This window comes from Thamnophis elegans, chromosome 2 (genome assembly GCF_009769535.1).
Source record: "Thamnophis elegans isolate rThaEle1 chromosome 2, rThaEle1.pri, whole genome shotgun sequence".
Taxonomy (NCBI): Eukaryota; Metazoa; Chordata; class Lepidosauria; order Squamata; family Colubridae; genus Thamnophis; species Thamnophis elegans.
Genome location: NC_045542.1, coordinates 50626082 through 50645000, shown reverse-complemented (window position 1 = coordinate 50645000; position 18919 = coordinate 50626082). Strand labels below are relative to the sequence as shown.

The following is an 18919-nucleotide window of genomic DNA, read 5'->3' as shown; positions in this document are numbered from 1 at the left end:
TGTGGAGCCCCAGAAAAAGGTTGCAAAAATTCCTGCCTGCCATTTTGGAAAGCTATTGACAATCAGTGTTCACAGCATGGAATTTGATGGGCAGCATTTTGAAACAAGAGTCTAATCTAATGACTGAATTCACATTTCACATTACTGTACCCTGTGGTATTTTACTCAGGTTTATAAGAGCCACTGTAATATTTGAAACCAGTGAGAAATCAACGCAGAAAGCATTTAAAATATATACTTCCGGCTTGCCCAAGCCATGAAGAACCGTCTTCTGAGAATGTAGGTTCTCTGAGGATTTGTCTAAAAGCTGAAAGTGTGTGTGCATGTGTGTGTGCGTGTGTGCGTGTGTGTGTGAAAGAGAGAGAGAGAGAGAGAGAGAGAGAGAGAGAGAGAGAGAGAGAGAGAGAGAGCAATTGGATAGCAATATGTTTCTGTTTCCACCTTTTTTCCTTCTTACATACATATCATTTCCAAACAATTGGTAAGCATGCCAGTGATAGATCTTTTTGGAGGCTGTGGGCTTCTTTCTGTGCAGGGTTGACTTGGGGGTCACACTAATTCAGTCCTGTGTAATAATATCAGGGAGCAAACAGGCACATCCAGCTAGCATCTTCTGTAATTCATACGAAGTTCCCGTCTGGAAATGGGGAGTTTCTGTCATCATCCAAACTACTGCGAATATTTATTCAGAAGCGTGAATGATCCCCTGTAACAACACCGTTAATCTAATGTAAGGATGGCCTCTGGAGCGTCCACATTTCACTTTCCATGATTTCTCTGTGTTTGCAGGGTTTTTTTTTGGGGGGGGGGGGAATCTCTCTAAGCATGAGAGACTTTCTGGGAATGAGGCAAGGCCAGCTCGCCAAAAATCTAACAGTTTGCCTCCAAGAGAAGGTCAGGCTAAGTGATCCAATGTTCCCTGCAGACTTGAAAGTGAGATAGGAGTTAAAGCTAGATTCAGAGTGGGTTTTGAGGACAAACTCCTCAACTCACTGTAGCCAACTTCATTAGGGACTCTTCTTGCATTGGAAAGCCCATTGTCAGCTGGAATTGATTTCAGAATGGTGAGTTGGAAGAGAAGTTGAAATACCAGCAAGCAGCAGGCGTGCATGGGCTATGTTGGTGTCTATGCAGCTCCTAATACAGATAGTCCTCGACGTATGACCTTAATTGAACCCAACATTAAGTGAAACATTTGTTAAGTGAGCTTTGCCCCCTTTTGCAACCTTTCTTGTCACAGTTAAGTGAATCACCCCAGTTGTTAAATTAGTAACGAAGTTGTTAAGTGAATCCGACTTCCCCATTGCATTTACTTGTCAGAAGGTCATAAAAGGTGATCACATGGCCACGGGATAGTGCAACCGTCATAAATATGAACTGGTTGCCAAGCACCTGAATTTTCATTGCATGACCATGGGGATGTTGTGACTGTCGCAAGTCTGAAAAACGGTCATAACTCACTTTTTTCAGTGTTGTTCCAACTTTGAACTGTCATTAAATGTCAGTTCAGTGTATGTCATAAGTCGAGGACTTATGTGCCGTATTACATGTGCCATAGACTTGATTGCTTTCTGTTTCACCTTAATGGACAAATGGGTAATGAAGCAGCTGCAAATGCTTGCTTATGGACAGCATTGACTGGTGAGTTCTAAGGGGTGTGTGTATGCACATGTGTTTGGCTCAGCCTTGGATTTGTAAATCTGAATAGATTTCCACAATTCAAGGTAGGGAACTAAGCAACCATCAAGCACTTTCCCCCCTGAAAAAAAGTTGTTGCTGATCTTCTATCTTCTATATATATATAAAAGTATATATGTATGTTCCAGCATAACTCTGGAGCCTCAAGATATTTCAACCAAACTTGGTACACAAAATACTGGGGGGGGGGGGTGGTAAGACACCCCTGGTGTGTGTGTGTGTGTGTGTGTGTGTATGTGTGTGTGTGTGTGTGTTCCAGCATAACTCTGGAATGCCTGGGCCGTTAAGGGGACCGAGTACGTCATCCTACAGCAGCAATTGTTTGTGATGTCGTGGGAGGGGGAAGATCCAATGGGGAAGCGCTTAATGGATTTGGGACAAAGTGCCCGGATAGTAGACAGGGCGGGAAAGAGAGCACATGAGAGGGGGAAGGGAGAGGGCAGGGATGATGGGCATGGGAGTAAAGGGAAGAAAGGCCACTCCCAATAGCTCCCTGTCAGACAAATGCTTTGACGTCTATAAATACCTGGGCAGGTATTCAGCTAATATTAAATTTTTAAAAAGAAAACTGTCATTGAGTAACCTCTGGAAGAATTGTTATTTTCTTAACCTGGGATGAAAGAGATGGAGTTAAATAGTTATTGGTGGTTATTTCCCCAAATAAATGTTTTGGGTGTCCCCCCCCCCCCCAATCTACTAATTTGTTATGGAAAAGGTAACCTTTAATTGGTATAGCACAAAACACAAAACACTGTGTTGTTTGAAAGTCTTTTACATTTTCTAACCAGGAATATTGATTCTGATCTTGCTCAATGGAAAACTCTTTTGCGTAGCTATATCCCACTGACGCTTCTGCTTGAATAAAAGATGGTGTAAATTAAGCAGTGTATTCTTTTAGGCTTTAATATTTTGCGGAGATATTGCAGCTTACATGCCAGTTCTCTAACAGATGCAAATGTTTCCCAAGAAATGGCTTGAATGAGGTAACTGAAAACCCATGTTTTTTAATATTCACAGTCCCTTAGAAATGTACAGTTTGATGTACATTTCACAATTAACACTGTTTCAGCAGTTTTTTCTGATAGTTTTCCAGGGGTGTTCTTGAACATTTCCTGTTATTCCTCTGTAACTTTGCATTTTCCCAGGTAGAATCCAAGGGTGTTTGCTCAAAAAATGGTGCAATCAAAGCTCTCTACCTATTTGTTATTGTCTTATGTTATTGAGGCCACCATCTTGACTTTTTTTTTTTGACACACTTTGTATTTACTCCTGTCATAATAGATGAGAAAGATTCCTACGTCATGCCTTTCCTTTCCCAGACAAGAATCTACTTGACCCACATTTCTTAGAGACAGAGGTGGATTGCTACCAGTTTGGGCGAACTGGTAGTGGAAACTGGGACTGAGTTCCCAAACCAGTAGAGAGAAAGCAAAGAAGGATCCCATTCAGACATTTGCCAGATCAATTCAATAAATTTGAGTAACCTTAATTGGTTAACTTTTTACTTAGTAAAATCGGAGACCTCAGATTTCGAAATAATGCCTCATTTTCTGAAGGACTTGTACCCTTCGATACTCCTTTCATGCAACTGGGCAGCGCTTTCTGGGAATAGTGTTGCAGAACAAAAAGTATGTTAATGTTTTAAATCAGTCAGCTTTTATAAATCTAATCATGATTCTTGATCTCTTTTGCCTAGCCTTCAGAAACCTTTTGAGTCGGGTTAGGCAGATATTTCTTTTTTTATTATTATTCAAAGATTACATTTATGTAGTTCAAAACAGCCTCTCACTTTCATTTTCAGTGCAGACCTTACAAGCATAAAATATCAGCACTCTTATTTATTGAAGGGTATTTATAAATTTTTGATCTGGCATTTTCACAGCTAAAACTGTTCCAAAGTGTGAAAAACAAAATAACATTAAAAAAAAACCTTACAAACGTAAAAGCAGCAAAAGAATAATACCAAAGGTAAAATCTACTGAGGTGGAAAGCTCCAAAAGGCAGGATTGCCACTTTCAAAAAAATAAAGAACTGAAAATCAGGGAGGGTAAAATCGCCTTCACGCGGTTCCTGAAAGAATACGGTGGAGATGGCTGATGCTTTCTGGAATTTCAGAGTTTAAATTATGAGCCCATGAACATTATTACAGCCATTGTTGTGCTTGATAACATCATCTCTACCACCAGTACCATGAGTTCCATCACCATCCTCACGGTGGTGAAATTCAAAAAATTTCTCTACTTGTTCTGTGGGCGCGGCTTGGTGGGTTTGGCTTGGTGGTCATGTAATCGGGTGGGCATGGTGTGGTGGTCATGTGACTGGGTGGGCATGGCTTGATCATGTGAACTTGGTGGGTGGGAGTGGCCAAGTCGACATCACAATGTAAAAGCAGCTGGACTTCACACAAAATGGCACCTGCAACAAGCAGGAACCTCACAATCAGGCACAGCTGATTTTTAAACATTTTTTTACTACCAGTTTGGGCGAATAGGTGGAAAAAATTGCTTTTAAAAAGTTATGACCATCGTGCGGCACAGCTGATTGTCGGAACTTTTTTTTTTTACTTTTTAAAGCATTTTTTTACTACCAGTTCAGGCAAACCGACCCGAACCGGTAGCATTTCACCCCTACATCCTGATCTTCATCACCGCTACCAATGTGCTGCTGCTGTTTCTGCAAAAAAGGGGGCTCAGGGTTACAAGCTAAAGGCCACCCATCCCAGCACTCTATGCAGACAGGGTCCTAGGTTTCAAATGTAGCTCTTGCCAAAATAAAGTATCCATAGTACAAAGTGGTGATGAATAAATCTGATTGGGATGGGAGTAAACAAGCTTGCACTCAATCCCGACAAGACCGAGTGGCTGTTGATGTTGCCCCCCAAGAATGGACCAGATATTCCATCTCTTAGCCTGGGGGGCGAAACCCTTCGCCCCTCAGAGAGGGTCCGCAACTTGGGTGTCCTCCTGGATCCTCAGCTGACATTAGAATACCATCTGTCGGCCATGACCAAGGGGGCTTTTGCCCAGGTTCGCCTGGTGCACCAGTTGCGGCCCTACCTGGACCAGGAGGCACTTCAAATGGTCACTCATGCTCTCGTCACCTCTAGGCTTGATTACTGTAATGCGCTTTACTTGGGGCTGCCCCTGAAGAGTGTTCGGAGACTACAATTGGTCCAGAATGCAGCCGCGTGAGCGATATCGGGTGTACCTGGGTACACCCATGTTACACCTATCCTCCGCGAGCTGCACTGGCTTCCCATTAGTCTCCGAATGCGCTTCAAGGTGCTGGTCGTTACCTTTAAAGCCCTACATGGCTTAGGACCTGAATACCTACGGGACCGCCTCTTGCCACATACTTCCCAACGACCTATAAGATCCCATAGATTGGGCCTCCTTCGGATACCGTCGACCGGGCAATGCCGGTTGGTGACTACTTGGGGGAGGTCTTTCTCTGTAGCTGCTCTGGCCCTGTGGAATGATCTCCCTGCAGAGATCCAGACCCTTCCCACTCTCTCGGCTTTCCGTAAGGCCACTAAAACCTGGCTGTTCCAGCAGGCCTGGGGCTGTTGACCCCAAAATATGGTCCAGCCGCACTTGGAATGGAGTACATGGTGTGTTTTTAAGTCTATCTTTTCTTTTTTTTCTCGTTCAACTTTGTTTTATTTTCATTTTCATTTTACAATCACTTGTATACTGTGCGATTAAACACAACTCATCTTATATTCCACCATAGGAAACCAACATAACACTTCATCCTCCATACACCCTTTCTTCTCCCCCTCCAACTTTCATTTCTCCCCTCCAACATTCCCCTCTTCTATTTCCCCTCCCCCTCTAACATGCCTCTCTCCCCTTTCCCCCATCTCACCCTCCTTACATTCCCCTCTCACTCCCTCTCTACTCCTCCCTCTTCTTTCCCTCTACTCCTTACTTCGGTGTATTTCTACTATTCATTAATCTATTCGATTTGTATTTTATACTAACATTAAAAGAAAAAAAAGGAAGAAAAAAAAAGAAAAGAAAAGGAAAAGAAAAAAGAAAGAAAAAGGAGCAACAGTATACAGGTGCATTCTTATTGTTTTGAAAATTGAAACTATGTTTCCCCCCTCCCCCCCTCCCCCCTGTAATCCCCCCTCCCTACCCCCCTTTGACTTCCCAGATCCCATACCTGGTATAGCTTTTTATCAAACACAATCTAGAATATAATAAAACCAAGTAAGTTGAAAATTAAAAGATAAAAAAAAGAAGAAAATAAAAAAAAACAAAAAATAATGAGAAAAATCAATAAATTCTTTTCATTGAACTCAGCTTCCCATCATTATTAAGACTTAAACAATGTACATCATTCCTGATCACAATTAATTAATTACTTGCAGGATTTCAAACTCTATTGAAACCAAATAAATTATCCAAATAGAGTTCTACTCTAGCTATGGACCTTATCTCTTTATCTAAATATCTGTCTATTTCCAAACCTTTAATTTGTCCCTTTTATACCTCCTTCTCTATAAAGCAATTTAAACACATCTCAAATTCTTCTCTCGGTTTCTTTTTCTAACTCTTCGTCCTGCCTCTACCCGTGTCCATATACATACATATACACATATATATGTACATACACACACATATACATACACATAGATATATTTTATCTTCATCCATACTCCTCTCATATTAGCTCCGCCTTCCTGCAAACTCCCCGGGTATATCCTTCCAGTCATTATATTCAAGTAACAGTTTATACAAAAATCAGTTTATTTTCTGTCTCAAAGTAAGCTCTAATTCAACCTTCACTACCCTCCCATCTACACCACACCTCCCAACTCCATTCAACCTGAACCCCAATCCAGGAACACCACAGTTTCCGCCCTCCTCACCCTGGAAAATAAGTCATCAACAGCTTATATAAAAATTCAGAGTTATCCACCAAATCTTTTTTAAGTCCCATACAAAATATCTTCCAAGGAGAACAGCATCAGTTCTTTCAACCTTAATGTCTCTTCATCGATGTACAACTAAACCAATTTTATGCAAAACAAAAGTCACAAAGTATTGTTCAAATTGAAAATAAGGCAAATATTTTAAATCAGTTGATTTGATATAATTTCCTTGCAAAAAAATTATATCATTTTTATGCTATTTAATATAGCAAGATGTTTACTTTCACTGTTATAATGGTTTCATGAATATCTCCTTATTCAATGGCTGGTGTTCATAAATGTTGCTGTGATCCGCTTTATTTTCAATTCGTCTGGGAACACGGCTGGATCCTTGTTTGATCTTCTGCTTTTCCGGAAGGGGAAAGCGATACTTTCTGTCTTGTAATGGTGTATTTTGTTGTTTCTCTTCTCCTTCTCTTTGTTTTTCTTCAAGTCCAGGTGATTCAAGGTGTCCCGCCTTTAGGATCTCATAATAAAAATCTCGGGCTTCCCAAACAGAGCTTAGGTGATATTTTTGGTCATCAAATGTAACTATAATACCAGATGGCACATCCCATCTATACTGTATCTGACGGTTTCTGAGTTCTTTAGTTAGAAAAGCATAGTCTCTCCTAGCTCTCAACATTTGAAGTGGTATTGCTTTAAAAACAGTCAGGTCCTGTCCATCAATTCGCAGCCCGGTATTATAAAACTCTTGTAATATCGCCTTTCTGGATTCTCTTGTAGCAAAATATATAATTATATCTCTCGGAAGCTGTCTCTGTTTTGCTGCCCACGAATTCTGGCGGTAAATTTTTTGAATCTGCCCATCAAAGTTGAGTCCCGGACTTCCCACCAAACGACTGAAAGCTTCTGAAAAAGTCTGTTTCAAGTTCTCCTGTTGCTTTTCACGTAGTCCCCTAACTCTTAAAGCCAGCTCCATCTTTTTATAATTTGTCATAACCAGTTGTTTTTCTGCATTTTCAACTTCCTGTTGTAACACCTCAATTTTAGATATCAGGTTAGAATTAGTTTGCTCCAAGAGTTCCAGCTTATCTTCAATTCCAGCAACATAGTCTGTCATCACAGTCATAACTCCCATGACATCCTCTCTTGTTTGGGCAATCTTAGCATCAAGCTTGCCATATAAATCTAACAAATTGCTTCATCTCCTCTCTAAATTCATTGAGAGTTTCAAAAAGAAATTCTTTCGTTAGCACTTCTCCAGTAGGAGGCGTGGAAGATAAGAGCTGCGGCTTTACAACAAAAGCCTGCGATGTAAAAGAGCGTCTGGGCTGCTTCGATTTCGGTGCCATGATAAAAAGAAAACAAACAGAATCTTTACTCACATTAGTTTGAGATAAGGTAATTTCAGCAAACCCCTGGCAGTTGATAAAAGGAAATCATCGAAAGAATGGGGCTAATTGATTTGTAAAGAGTTATATCCTTAGTTCTGTCCAGGAAGCTGAAGATATATCGTTATAAAAAATGCGGAAGCTATAAATTCGCCATTTTTTAAAAAAAAAAAATTAAACAAAGGAGTCTTTGGTAAAATTGAAGCTGGTATTTTAAATAGAGAAAAAAAAAAGTTCACCGGTATGGTCGCTGCTCAGATTGATCTTTAACAAGTTAATTGCAAAATCTTGTACTGAGGGGGGGGGGGGGGTAAGTCGCCTTGAGCTGAAAAAAGACAGCTGAGAAGCTTTGGCCGGAGTGAATGACTCAGCTTTCGTTGAATCACTCTCTTTCGTTCACAGCCAAAAGATAAAAAGGCTGTGAGCTTCAAAGAGGACTCTAACTAGCTGGGGTCCCTCCCTACTTTTTCCTTGCCTGGAAAAAGAGATATCTAAGATCTTAAATAGATATACGAACCAAAACTCTGAGGGCAGCTTCGTTAAGCTACCGTCGGCGGCAAGCACCTCCCCCCGGAAGCCTATCTTTTCTTTTTTTATATGCCTTTTGATTTATTTGTATTGTGAGCCGCCCAGAGTCCTACGGGATTGGGCAGCATACAAGTGTTATTAAACTTTGAAACTTTGATCTCACTTGGTTTCTCATGTTGAAACTCTTCCATTCATTTTATCCTGTTTTAATATCTTTTCCCCTGACTTCAAAAAATACCCATGAACATTCATGTTTTCAAGAACATTTCTTCCATATGATTTTGTTTTATACTAATTTAATTTAAATGTTAATAGTTAGATTGATATCCAGGCTTTTCTCTCAAATTGTCTACATAGCATTGCCCCCAGTCTGTTTTCCCCAGAAGAGCAACTTTATGGAATGCTTAAAAAAATAATTGCCCCACAGTTGCCCAAAGAAATTGCAGGGCTTGATCTGGTCTGACACCTTAATCATTATATCACACCAGATCTTGCATATGGCTCTATTTTTTTCTGTACTCTCTTTTTTATATGTACAGGTAATCTTTGACTTATGACAACAACTGAGCTCAAAATTTCTATTGATAAGTGAGACACTTGTTAAGTTAGTTTTGCCCCATTTTATGACCTTTTTTTGACACAGTTGTTCAGCAAATCACTGCACTTGTTAAATTAGTAGCAGTAGCAATAGCCCTTAGACTTATATATCGCTTCACAATGCTGTATAGCCTTCTTTAAGTGGTTTGCAGAGTCAACATATTGCCCCCAACAATCTGGGTGTCAACTCATAAAGTTGCCATGGTGAGGAAAGCAGGGGGGGGAGAACATCCCACATATACCTTTGGCTAGAGTCGGATCTCAGATTACTACAGCAGGCTTGTGAAGGATGCACCTCATTGGAGAATGTGATTTATGATACAGACCGAGGGGAGGGGAGGAACAGGGGTAAACTTCAGTTATAATTCAAATGAGGCTTAGATTTGATTGCAATAGGGTATTGCCAAAATGGTGCTCCTAATAAATGTCAGGTGCTCCTTCGATTAATAATCAAGAAGGAAACCACTCAACTCCATGCTTTAGAATTAAGTGTACTTTTACTAATTACAAACGATAAGTAGCAAAGCAAAGCTGAGTCTGAGTAAAAAGGCGTGAAAGCAATAGATATCATGTATAATTCAATCCCTTCCTCTTGGCACCCCATTTCATAGTCCAATAATAATTCACCCAACCGTCAGGTGTCTTCAAAAAGCATCATCAGGTTGGAATGCTGGACAGTTGGCCTTGGCGGGAAACTCCCTTCTTCCACATGTGCAGATAGATGGTCAGGACAGCTCCTAATAACGATCCTCCAGTACATAATGATTCCCCTCCCAAATACCATGCCCCCCCTCCCTGTTTCAATGGCAGCCGAAAAGCAGCAGCGAAGCAGAGGCTGACATCTGGCCCTCCTCCAGAAAAGGACAGTCACACCTGCAGAAAAGAAAGAACACAGACAAACAAACGAACAACATGACATAGAAGAGAGAAAGGGGAAGGGGAAAATTAGCAGTCCACATAGAAATCAGGGTTTGTCAGGGTAAGTAGAGTAGAACTTGCGGAGCAGATGAGGAGCTCGAACATGGGACTTGTCAACCCATTCAGTGTGTGATGGGGGAAAATGTTTCCAAGCTACAAGATACTGAATACGGTTCCTCCGTTTATGCAAGTCCAAAATTTCCAGGACTTCAAATTGCTGCTCCCCCTCTATTAAAAGTGGGGCGGGCGGAGGCGGAAGAGGAGTCCTCAACAGAGAAGTATGTTCCGGTTTCAGGAGATTAACATGAAAAACAGGATAAATCCAGTTGAGATGCTTTGGCAATTGGAGACCGACGGAAACAGGGTTGATGATCTTGACAATTGGAAATGGGCCAACATATTTTGGGCCCAATTTCTTTGACTTTTGAGTTGTTTGAAGAAACTTAGTGGATAAATAAACCCGATCACCAACCTTATAGTCATGACGTTTAGACCTCTTCCTATCTGCCTGTTTCCAGCGTCCAGTGTCCAGCGCCCGGTGCGTCAAAGGCCACATCTCCCGAAGTCGATCACTCCACTCAGAGAGTGAGGACACTTGTGGTTTCTCACAAGGAGTCTCCGGGATGGGCACAAAATCTTGCCCGTAAACAACACGGAAAGGGGCAAAGCCCGTGCTACTGTGCACGGAATTGTTGTATGCCACTTCAGCATGAGGCAACAATTCCACCCAATCATCCTGCTGGTAGTTGATGAAACAAAGAAGATATTGCTCCAGCACAGAATTAATCCTCTTGCAGGCCCCATTAGTCTGAGGATGGTGGGAGGAGCTTAAGCCCTGGGCGGAGCCAATCAGTTTCAGGAATTCTTTCCAAAATAGCAAGGTGAACTGGACATCCCTATCTGAAATGATGCGGTCCGGCACCCCATGCAAATGATAGATATGCAAGATGAACATCTTAGCCAGAGATTTGGCGGATGGGATCTTGGAGCAAGGAATGAAATGAGCTTGCTTGGAGAATAAGTCAGTAACAACCCAGATTACTGTATTTCCTTGACTCTCCGGAAGTTCAACGATGAAATCCATAGAGATCTCTTTCCACGGGACTTCTGGGTGGGCTACCGCCTGGAGCAACCCTTGGGATTTTCCCAGAGGGTGTTTTTCAGCAGCACAAATGGGACAACTAGCCACATAAGACTCAATGTCTTTTTTCAATGAAGGCCACCAAAATTGTCTCTTAACGAGATCCAAGGTTTTGATGAACCCAAAGTGTCTGGCCATGCGAGAGTCATGAGCCCGTTGGAGGACGGTGGTTCTAATGGATGTAGGGACGTATAATTTTGCACCAATCCAAGCCAATCCATCTTTCATGGTGCTGAAATCATTCATCCTTTGTAAGGGCCCCCTTTAGTTCAGAGATAAAGTCTTGTGTGTCCTCTAACTTAGAGGTTGTCTGACTCCTGGTGACAACAGGAGCAGCCAGACTCCTTGTGGGAATGACAGGTTGGACAACACTGAGCTTTGAACTGTTGTACTGCGGGAGCCTAGACAAAGCATCAGCCATAAAATTCTTCCCTCCCGGAATGTATTTCAAAGTAAAATTGAACCTATTGAAATGTTGTGCCCAGCGCATCTGTTTGGGAGACAGTTTCCTGGGGGTTTTCAACACCTCCAAGTTTTTGTGGTCAGTCCACACCTCAAAAGGGTGTTTAGCACCCTCTAGAAAATGATGCCAGGTTGTCAAAGCCCAACGAACAGCAAAAGCTTCTTTTTCCCAAATAGCCCACTGTCTCTCAGTGTCGGTCAGCTTGCGAGAGGTGTAAGCGCAGGGTTGTAATTTTCTTTGTGCATTTGCTTGAAGCAAATCACTGCGCAAATCACTGGCATCAGCCTGGACCACAAAAGGTGCGTCCATGTCTGGGTGTTTCAGGACCAGTTCCTCTGCAAACAGGCATTTCAACTTCTCGAAAGCAGCCTGACACTCCATAGTTCAGTTCAAAGGTTTGCTAGGTTTGGGCTTTGCTCCTCCTTTCGACTTAAGGAGGTTCGTGATTGGAAGAGCGATCTTAGCGAAGGAGGGAATAAATTGATGATAGAAGTTAACAAAACCCCAAAAAACTCTGTAACTGCTTACGTGTCCGTGGGGCTTCCCATTCGGTGACAGCCTTAACCTTTGCTAGGTCCATCTCTATCCCTTTGTGGGAGATCCGATAGCCCAGGTAATCCACCCTCTCCTAATGAAATTCGCACTTGGATAATTTGGCATATAGTTCTGCTGCACGGAGTTTCTTCAGAACTGTGCGGACAAGCTTCACGTGTTCTTCACGTGTTTCCTTGTAAATAAGGATATCGTCTAGATAGACCATCACGCCTTTGTAAAGATGGTCATGCAAAACTTCATTAATTAGTTGCATGAAGACCGCTGGCGCCCCCTGGAGGCCAAACGGCATTACTTGAAATTGGAAACAACCAAGGGGGCAGTTGAATGCAGTCTTCCATTCATCCCCCTCCTTAATTCTGACCCGATAGTATGCTTCCTGCAGGTCCAATTTAGTGAAAATTCTCCCCTTCCCTAGTTGTGCCAGCATGTCCTTCATCAGTGGTAAAGGGTAGAGGTTTTGGGCAGAAATGCAGTTAAGATTCTTAAAATTCACACGTAAACAAAAGGAGCCATCTTTTTTTTCTCTGAATAACACTGGGGCAGCTAGTTTGGGTCTCGCTTGTTCAATGAAGCCCCTTTCCAAGTTTTTATCAATGAATTTTCTCATTTCATCCATCTCCCTAGGGGTCATTGAATAAATTTGGGGTTTCGGGAGCTTCACCCCAGGTAGAATATCAATGGTGCAATCTGTGGCCCTATGAGGGGGCAACTTATCAGAAGATTTTTCACTGAAAACATCTTTCAGGTCCCAATATTCCTTTGGAATTCTTTCCTCCCCCTCAATTCTTTCCTGCCCTCTGGCCGCTAGTTTGGGGACAGTTTCATCAGGCTCCAGATCCTCCATCCTTCCCTCAGGGGGTGTGGCTGACCGAATTCGTAACCACCCATCTCTCCAGTTAATGCGTGGGTTCCATTTACGGAGCCAGGGGAGTCCTAAAATAAGGGGCCGGTCCATCCCTGGGGCTACAATAAAGGTTATCATCTCTTGGTGGGTTCCCAGCCACATTTCGATGGGCTCTGTAGTAAAATGAGCAGGACCGCCCCCCGCAATAGAGCCATCTAATTCGAGGTTCGAGGTTCGAGGTTCATTTTATTTATATGCCGCCCTATTCCCGGAGGGACTCAGGGCAGCTCACAAATCCAAGGGGGGGGGGAGGTAAACACAAAGAAACTACAATAGAAAAGGTATAAGGGAATTTAAAAGACAATCAACAGACACACAATTCGAGAGGGGAAGGGAACTCAACAACACCAGGCCTGCCGACACAGCCAGGTTTTAACGGCTTTACGGAAAGCCTGGAGAGAGGTGAGGGTCCGAATCTCTGCGGGGAGTTCATTCCAAAGGGTCGGAGCAGCCACAGAGAAGGCCCTCCCCTGGGTAGTAGCCAGATGACATCGGCCAGTAGATGGAACCCGGAGGAGGCCTAATCTGTGGGATCTAATGGGCCTTTGGGAGGTAATTGGCAGCAGGCGGTCTCTCAAGTACCCAGGTCCAATACCATGAAGGGCTTTATAAGTGACGACTAGCACCTTGAAGCGTATCCGGAGACCAATCGGTAACCAGTGCAGCTCGCGGAGGATAGGTGTAACGTGGGTGTACCGAGGTGCACCCACAATCGCTCGCGCGGCTGCATTCTGGATGAGCTGTAGTCTCCGAATGCTCTTCAAGGGCTGCCCCATGTAGAGCGCATTGCAGTAGTCCAGTCTTGAGGTCATAAGGGCATGAGTGACTGTTGCGAGTGCCTCCCGGTTCAGGTAGGGACGCAATTGGTGCACCAGGCGAACCTGGGCAAATGCCCCCCTGGTCACAGCCGACAAATGATGTTCTAAGGTCAGCTGTGGGTCCAGGAGGACTCCCAAATTGCGAACCCTGTCTGAGGGGCGTAGAATTTCACCCCCCAGCCTGAGCGATGGAATGCTTAGCCAATTTTTGGGAGGGAAACACAGCAGCCACTCAGTCTTGTCTGGATTGAGCCCAAGCTTGTTTACCCCCATCCAGGCCCTGACAGCCTCCAGGCACTGGCACATCACGTCAACTGCTTCACTGAGTTGGCACAGGGCAGACAGATACAACTGGGTATCGTCCGCATACTGGTGGTATTTTATCCCATGCCACCGAATGATCTCACCCAATGGCTTCATGTAGATGGCAAAATGCAATTGGGATTTTTAAAGTTTTCAGTTTCAAGCCCATTTTTTAAACTATATCTGGGCTCCCGGTTGCGGGAGGTGGGAGGCACTGTTTTATGGTGGTTCTCCTCCTACCTCTCGGACAGGTCGCAGTCGGTGTTGGTTGGAGGACAGAGGTCGGCCCCTAGGCCCCTCAAATATGGGGTGCTTCAGGGCTCAGTCCTGTCCCCCCTCCTATTTAATATCTACATGAAGACACTGGGTGAGATCATACACCGGCATGGGATTAAATACCATCAATATGCGGACGATACCCAACTGTATCTGTCCGCCCTGTGCCAACTCAGGGAAGCGGTGGAAGTGATGTGCCAGTGCCTGGAGGCTGTCAGGGTCTGGATGGGAGCGAACAAGCTTGCACTCAATCCAGAAAAGACCGAGTGGCTATTGATGTTGCCTCCCAAGGATAGTCCAGATATTCCATCCCTTAGCCTGGGGGGTGAAATCTTACACCCCTCAGAGAGGGTCCGCAACTTGGGTCTCCTCCTGGATTCGCAGCTGACGTTAGAACACCATCTGTCGGCTGTGACCAGGGGGGCTTTTGCCCAGGTTCACCTGGTGCACCAGTTGCGGCCCTACCTGGACTGGGAGGCACTTCGAATGGTCAGTCATGCCCTCGTCACCTCAAGGCTCGATTACTGTAATGTGCTCTACATGGGGCTGCCCCTGAAAAGTGTTCGGAGACTACAGTTGGTCCAGAATGCAGCCGCGCGAGTGACATCAGGTGTACCTAGATACACCCATGTTACACCCATCCTCCGCGAGCTGCACTGGCTTCCTATTGGTCTCCAAATGCGCTTCAAGGTGCTGGTCATCACTTTTAAAGCCCTACACGGCCTAGGACCTGGATATCTGAGAGACCGCCTCCTGCCACATACCTCCCAACGGCCGATAAGATCTCACAGGTTGGGCCTTCTCCAGGTGCCGTCGACCGGACAATGCCGGTTGGCGCCCCCCCGGGGGAGGGCCTTCTCTGTAGCTGCTCCGGCCCTGTGGAACGATTTACCCGTAGAGATCTGGACCCTTACCACTCTCTCGGCCTTCCGAAAAGCCACTAAAACCTGGCTATTCCGGCAGGCCTGGAGCTGTTGACTTCATGAATGAGGTCCAGCCCCACCTAGATGGAATGTATGGTGTGTTGTTTTTAATTTGTTTCTCTTTTTCTATTTTTAACTTTTATCTTTTATCTTGTTTTTGTAAGCCGCCCGGAGTCCTACGGGATTGGGCGGCATATAAATTTATTAAATTAAAAATTACTAAATTACTTATAATGCAACGTGAGCAACCAGAGTCTAAAAGAGCCAGAATTTTCTCTTTTGTGTCAGAAGCTCAACTGGGATAAGCATGGGCCCTGAGCGGGAACTTACCCAGCGATCTGCGTCCTCATAGTCACTGTTGTCAGATGAACTGGGACTTCTGCTCCCTCCTTCCTCCAGCTCGAAGCGTCGAGAAATCTCCTCCCCCCTCAAAACAGGTTCTCTTTTCTTGCTAGGAGGCTTCTTGGGCTTTTTCTCCGGGAGGGAGGAGTGGTGTGGGTCATCTTGACTCGGCAATTCATAGCACGGTGCCCCTCCTTCCCACAGCGGAAGCAGACGGAAGGCTTGGGCTTGCCTGTGAATCCTCCCCTTCCCCCTTTTTGCACCTTTGGGAGGGGAGATTTGGTGGGGGAAGGGGAATCCTCAGCTTCTCCCTCTTCCTTGTAACGGAGTCTAGCCAAATCAACCTCAACATCTGCAGCAGCCTCGTACCAAGGTTCTAAGCGGCGGGGAAGTCTCCTGTTTACACATTGCTGGTAAACGTCTTTGTTCAAACCATCCGCAAAATGATCTAATAAGGCCTCTTCAGACTATCCTCTCATATAAGCTGACAATTCTTGGAATTCCTGTACATATTCAGGCACAGTCTTTTTCCCCTGTCTGAGCGTCGTAAATTTAATTCTAGCCCGGCGCTCGGTGAGAGGGTCATCAAAGCGTCTTCTCATGGCTGCCATAAAACCATCAAAATTCCTCAGGAGAGGGGAGTCACTATTATGTAATCCGACCATCCATTCAGCTGCTTTCTTCTCTAGAGCCATTAACACTATTCTTACTTTAGCTTCATCAGAATCCAGGTCAGGCCCATATATTTGCATATAATTCCAAACCTGAATTATAAACAACCCCAATCCACTGGGTTCTCCATCATATTTTACGCTTAAGGGTGGGACCTTAGCCATCTGACGTTGCCTGCCCCCCCCCGCTCTCGGAATGTCTCTAGCTGCAGGGGGAGAGGCCAGTGCTAGGTCTTCTTGTGCACATTCCCCTTCACACACACCCCAGTCTCCCTTAAGCTATGCAGCGGGTACCTTCTCTCTAGTTCTTCCGCCGGTCCTCTTTCCACACCATGCTCTCGAGCCCGGCGTTCGTCCCACGCCTCTTCGAGGAGTTTCATGGCTTGGGACATCTTGTAGTCTTCCTCCTTAGATCCACACCAGTCAGCAGCTGGTTTCCTGGGCCTCCTCCTCGTGACTCCAGTTAGTGGTTCATCAGGTTCCTCTTTCTGTCCCACTCCCCAAGTCCACCTGGGTTGAACAGTAGGTTCCTCCACTTTCAGTTCGGCCAGCATTTCCGGTAATGATGGAGCTGCCGTTGCTCCCAAATCTTCCTCCTGGTCACTGCCGTGTAAAGACATTTTTTTTCTTCTTTGAGGGCACCCCCCTTGGAAGGTGTTCACTCTGGGTTGGGTGCGAGGTGAGACTCAGCTTATTGTCGGGTGCTCCTTTGTTTAATAATCAAGAAAGAAACCATTCAACTCCATGCTTTAGAATTAAGTGTACTTTTACTAATTACAAACGATGAGTAGCAAAGCAAAGCTGAGTCTGAGTAAAAAGGCGCAAAAGCAATAGATATCATGTATAATTCAATCCCCTCCTCTTGGCACCCCATTTCATAGTCCAATAATAATTCACCCAACCGTCAGGTGGGAAAGGTCTTCAAAAAGCATCATCAGGCTGGAATACTGGACAGTTGCCCTTGGCGGGAAACTCCCTTCTTCCACATGCGCAGATAGAGGGTCAGGACAGCTCCTAATAACAATCCTCCAGTACATAATGATTCCCCTCCCAAATACCATGCCCCCGCTCCCCGTTTCAATGGCAGCTGAAAAGCAGCAGCGAAGCAGAGGCTGACAGATTGGTTTTCTTTTGAAACTTGGCTCAAGGCCCATGAATCAATAAGAACATCTTTTGGAAAGCTGACACTGGGTCCTCATTTTACCCACCTCGGAAGGATGGAAGGATGAGTCAACAACTGTTAAATGAATGTGGCTTCCCCGTTGACTTTGCTTGAAAAACGTTCGCAAAAGGGGAATCACATAACACCCATCGTAAATATAAGTCAGTTGCCAAGCATCTGAATTCTGATCAGATAACCATGGGGATGCTGCAGCGGTCGTAAGTGTGAAAAACAGTCACAAGTCACTTTTTTCAGTACTATTGTAACTTTGAACAATTACTAAAGAAACTGTTGCAAGTCAAACACTACCTGTACTGTTTTGGTCTCAAAAATATAGCACATATTCTGAAGAAAAGTAAACGTTGATGGTTAATTACATTGAGCCCATGTAGAGTCACCTTCCCATTCTGATAGTCTTTGGATTAGGCCAGTGTTTCTCAGCCACAGCAACTTTGGATGTGGGGACTCCTACTCTCATGCTGGCTAAGGAATTCTGGGGGTTAGGGTGCCCACAGTTGCTGAAATTGCAAAGCCTCATATTAGGATTCAGCTACCATAAATTATCAAGAGAAAAATGTGAACCAAAGTAATATTTCCCCATTCTTATCACATGTAGTAAGTCAAGGACTGCCTGTACTGGTTGAAGTCAGCAGTAAAAGGAAATGACCTAAAATTCTTAGGATTTTCTACACCCCCCCCCCCCCAAAAAGGGCATATCTGGGTTTGGCACTATCACATTGTTCATCTGCTCCAAAATGGGACCTCTAAGAAGCCTGATAAATGAATATTTATTGATTGATTTCTCATTTTAGATCCCTGTCAAAGTTCCTGCAAGATTTCCAACAAAGGGGGCAAACCTGATAATATTTGCAGCCCAGAAAGTTGTCCCTATTGCACAAAAACTTTGGCTAACAATCCAGAGCAGAAGGATCATGAGGCAGGAGACTCCGATAGCGATGTGGTATATGAATTCACCCAGGATGCTCACTACAGTGACCAGCGAGACCCTAAGCGCCAGAAAGCTCAGGGAAGAAAAACACGAAAATTTCTAGCCTTCTGGAAGGTGGTTTGCGAGACGTTTCGGAAGATTGTGGATAGCAAATACTTTGGCCGTGGCATCATGATTGCTATCTTGATCAATACTCTCAGCATGGGCATTGAATATCACGAGCAGGTAAGCAGAACCTTATCTCTATTTTAGTCCTTTCGGATCGATTTTCCCTACAGCCAAAGAGCCCAAGAGTCGGACTTGTTAAACTCCATCTTGCTTCTGCTCTTAGCCCCTGGAGTGAAAATCCATGCCTTTCAGCATCGATTAATGTTGACCCTTTGCTTTGTGCTTTGCAC

At 44.3% G+C, this 18919-nt stretch overlaps 1 protein-coding gene across 1 annotated transcript in view; it reads left to right on the top strand.

Moving 5' to 3' along the window:
- The window catches only part of CACNA1G (calcium voltage-gated channel subunit alpha1 G), a 484357-nt gene that overhangs the window by 274246 nt on the left and 191192 nt on the right, over window positions 1-18919 (top strand). The window contains exon 9 of the mRNA XM_032212057.1: window positions 18385-18746. Coding sequence (XP_032067948.1) covers window positions 18385-18746 — 362 coding nt within the window. The remainder of the gene's footprint in view (window positions 1-18384; window positions 18747-18919) is intronic.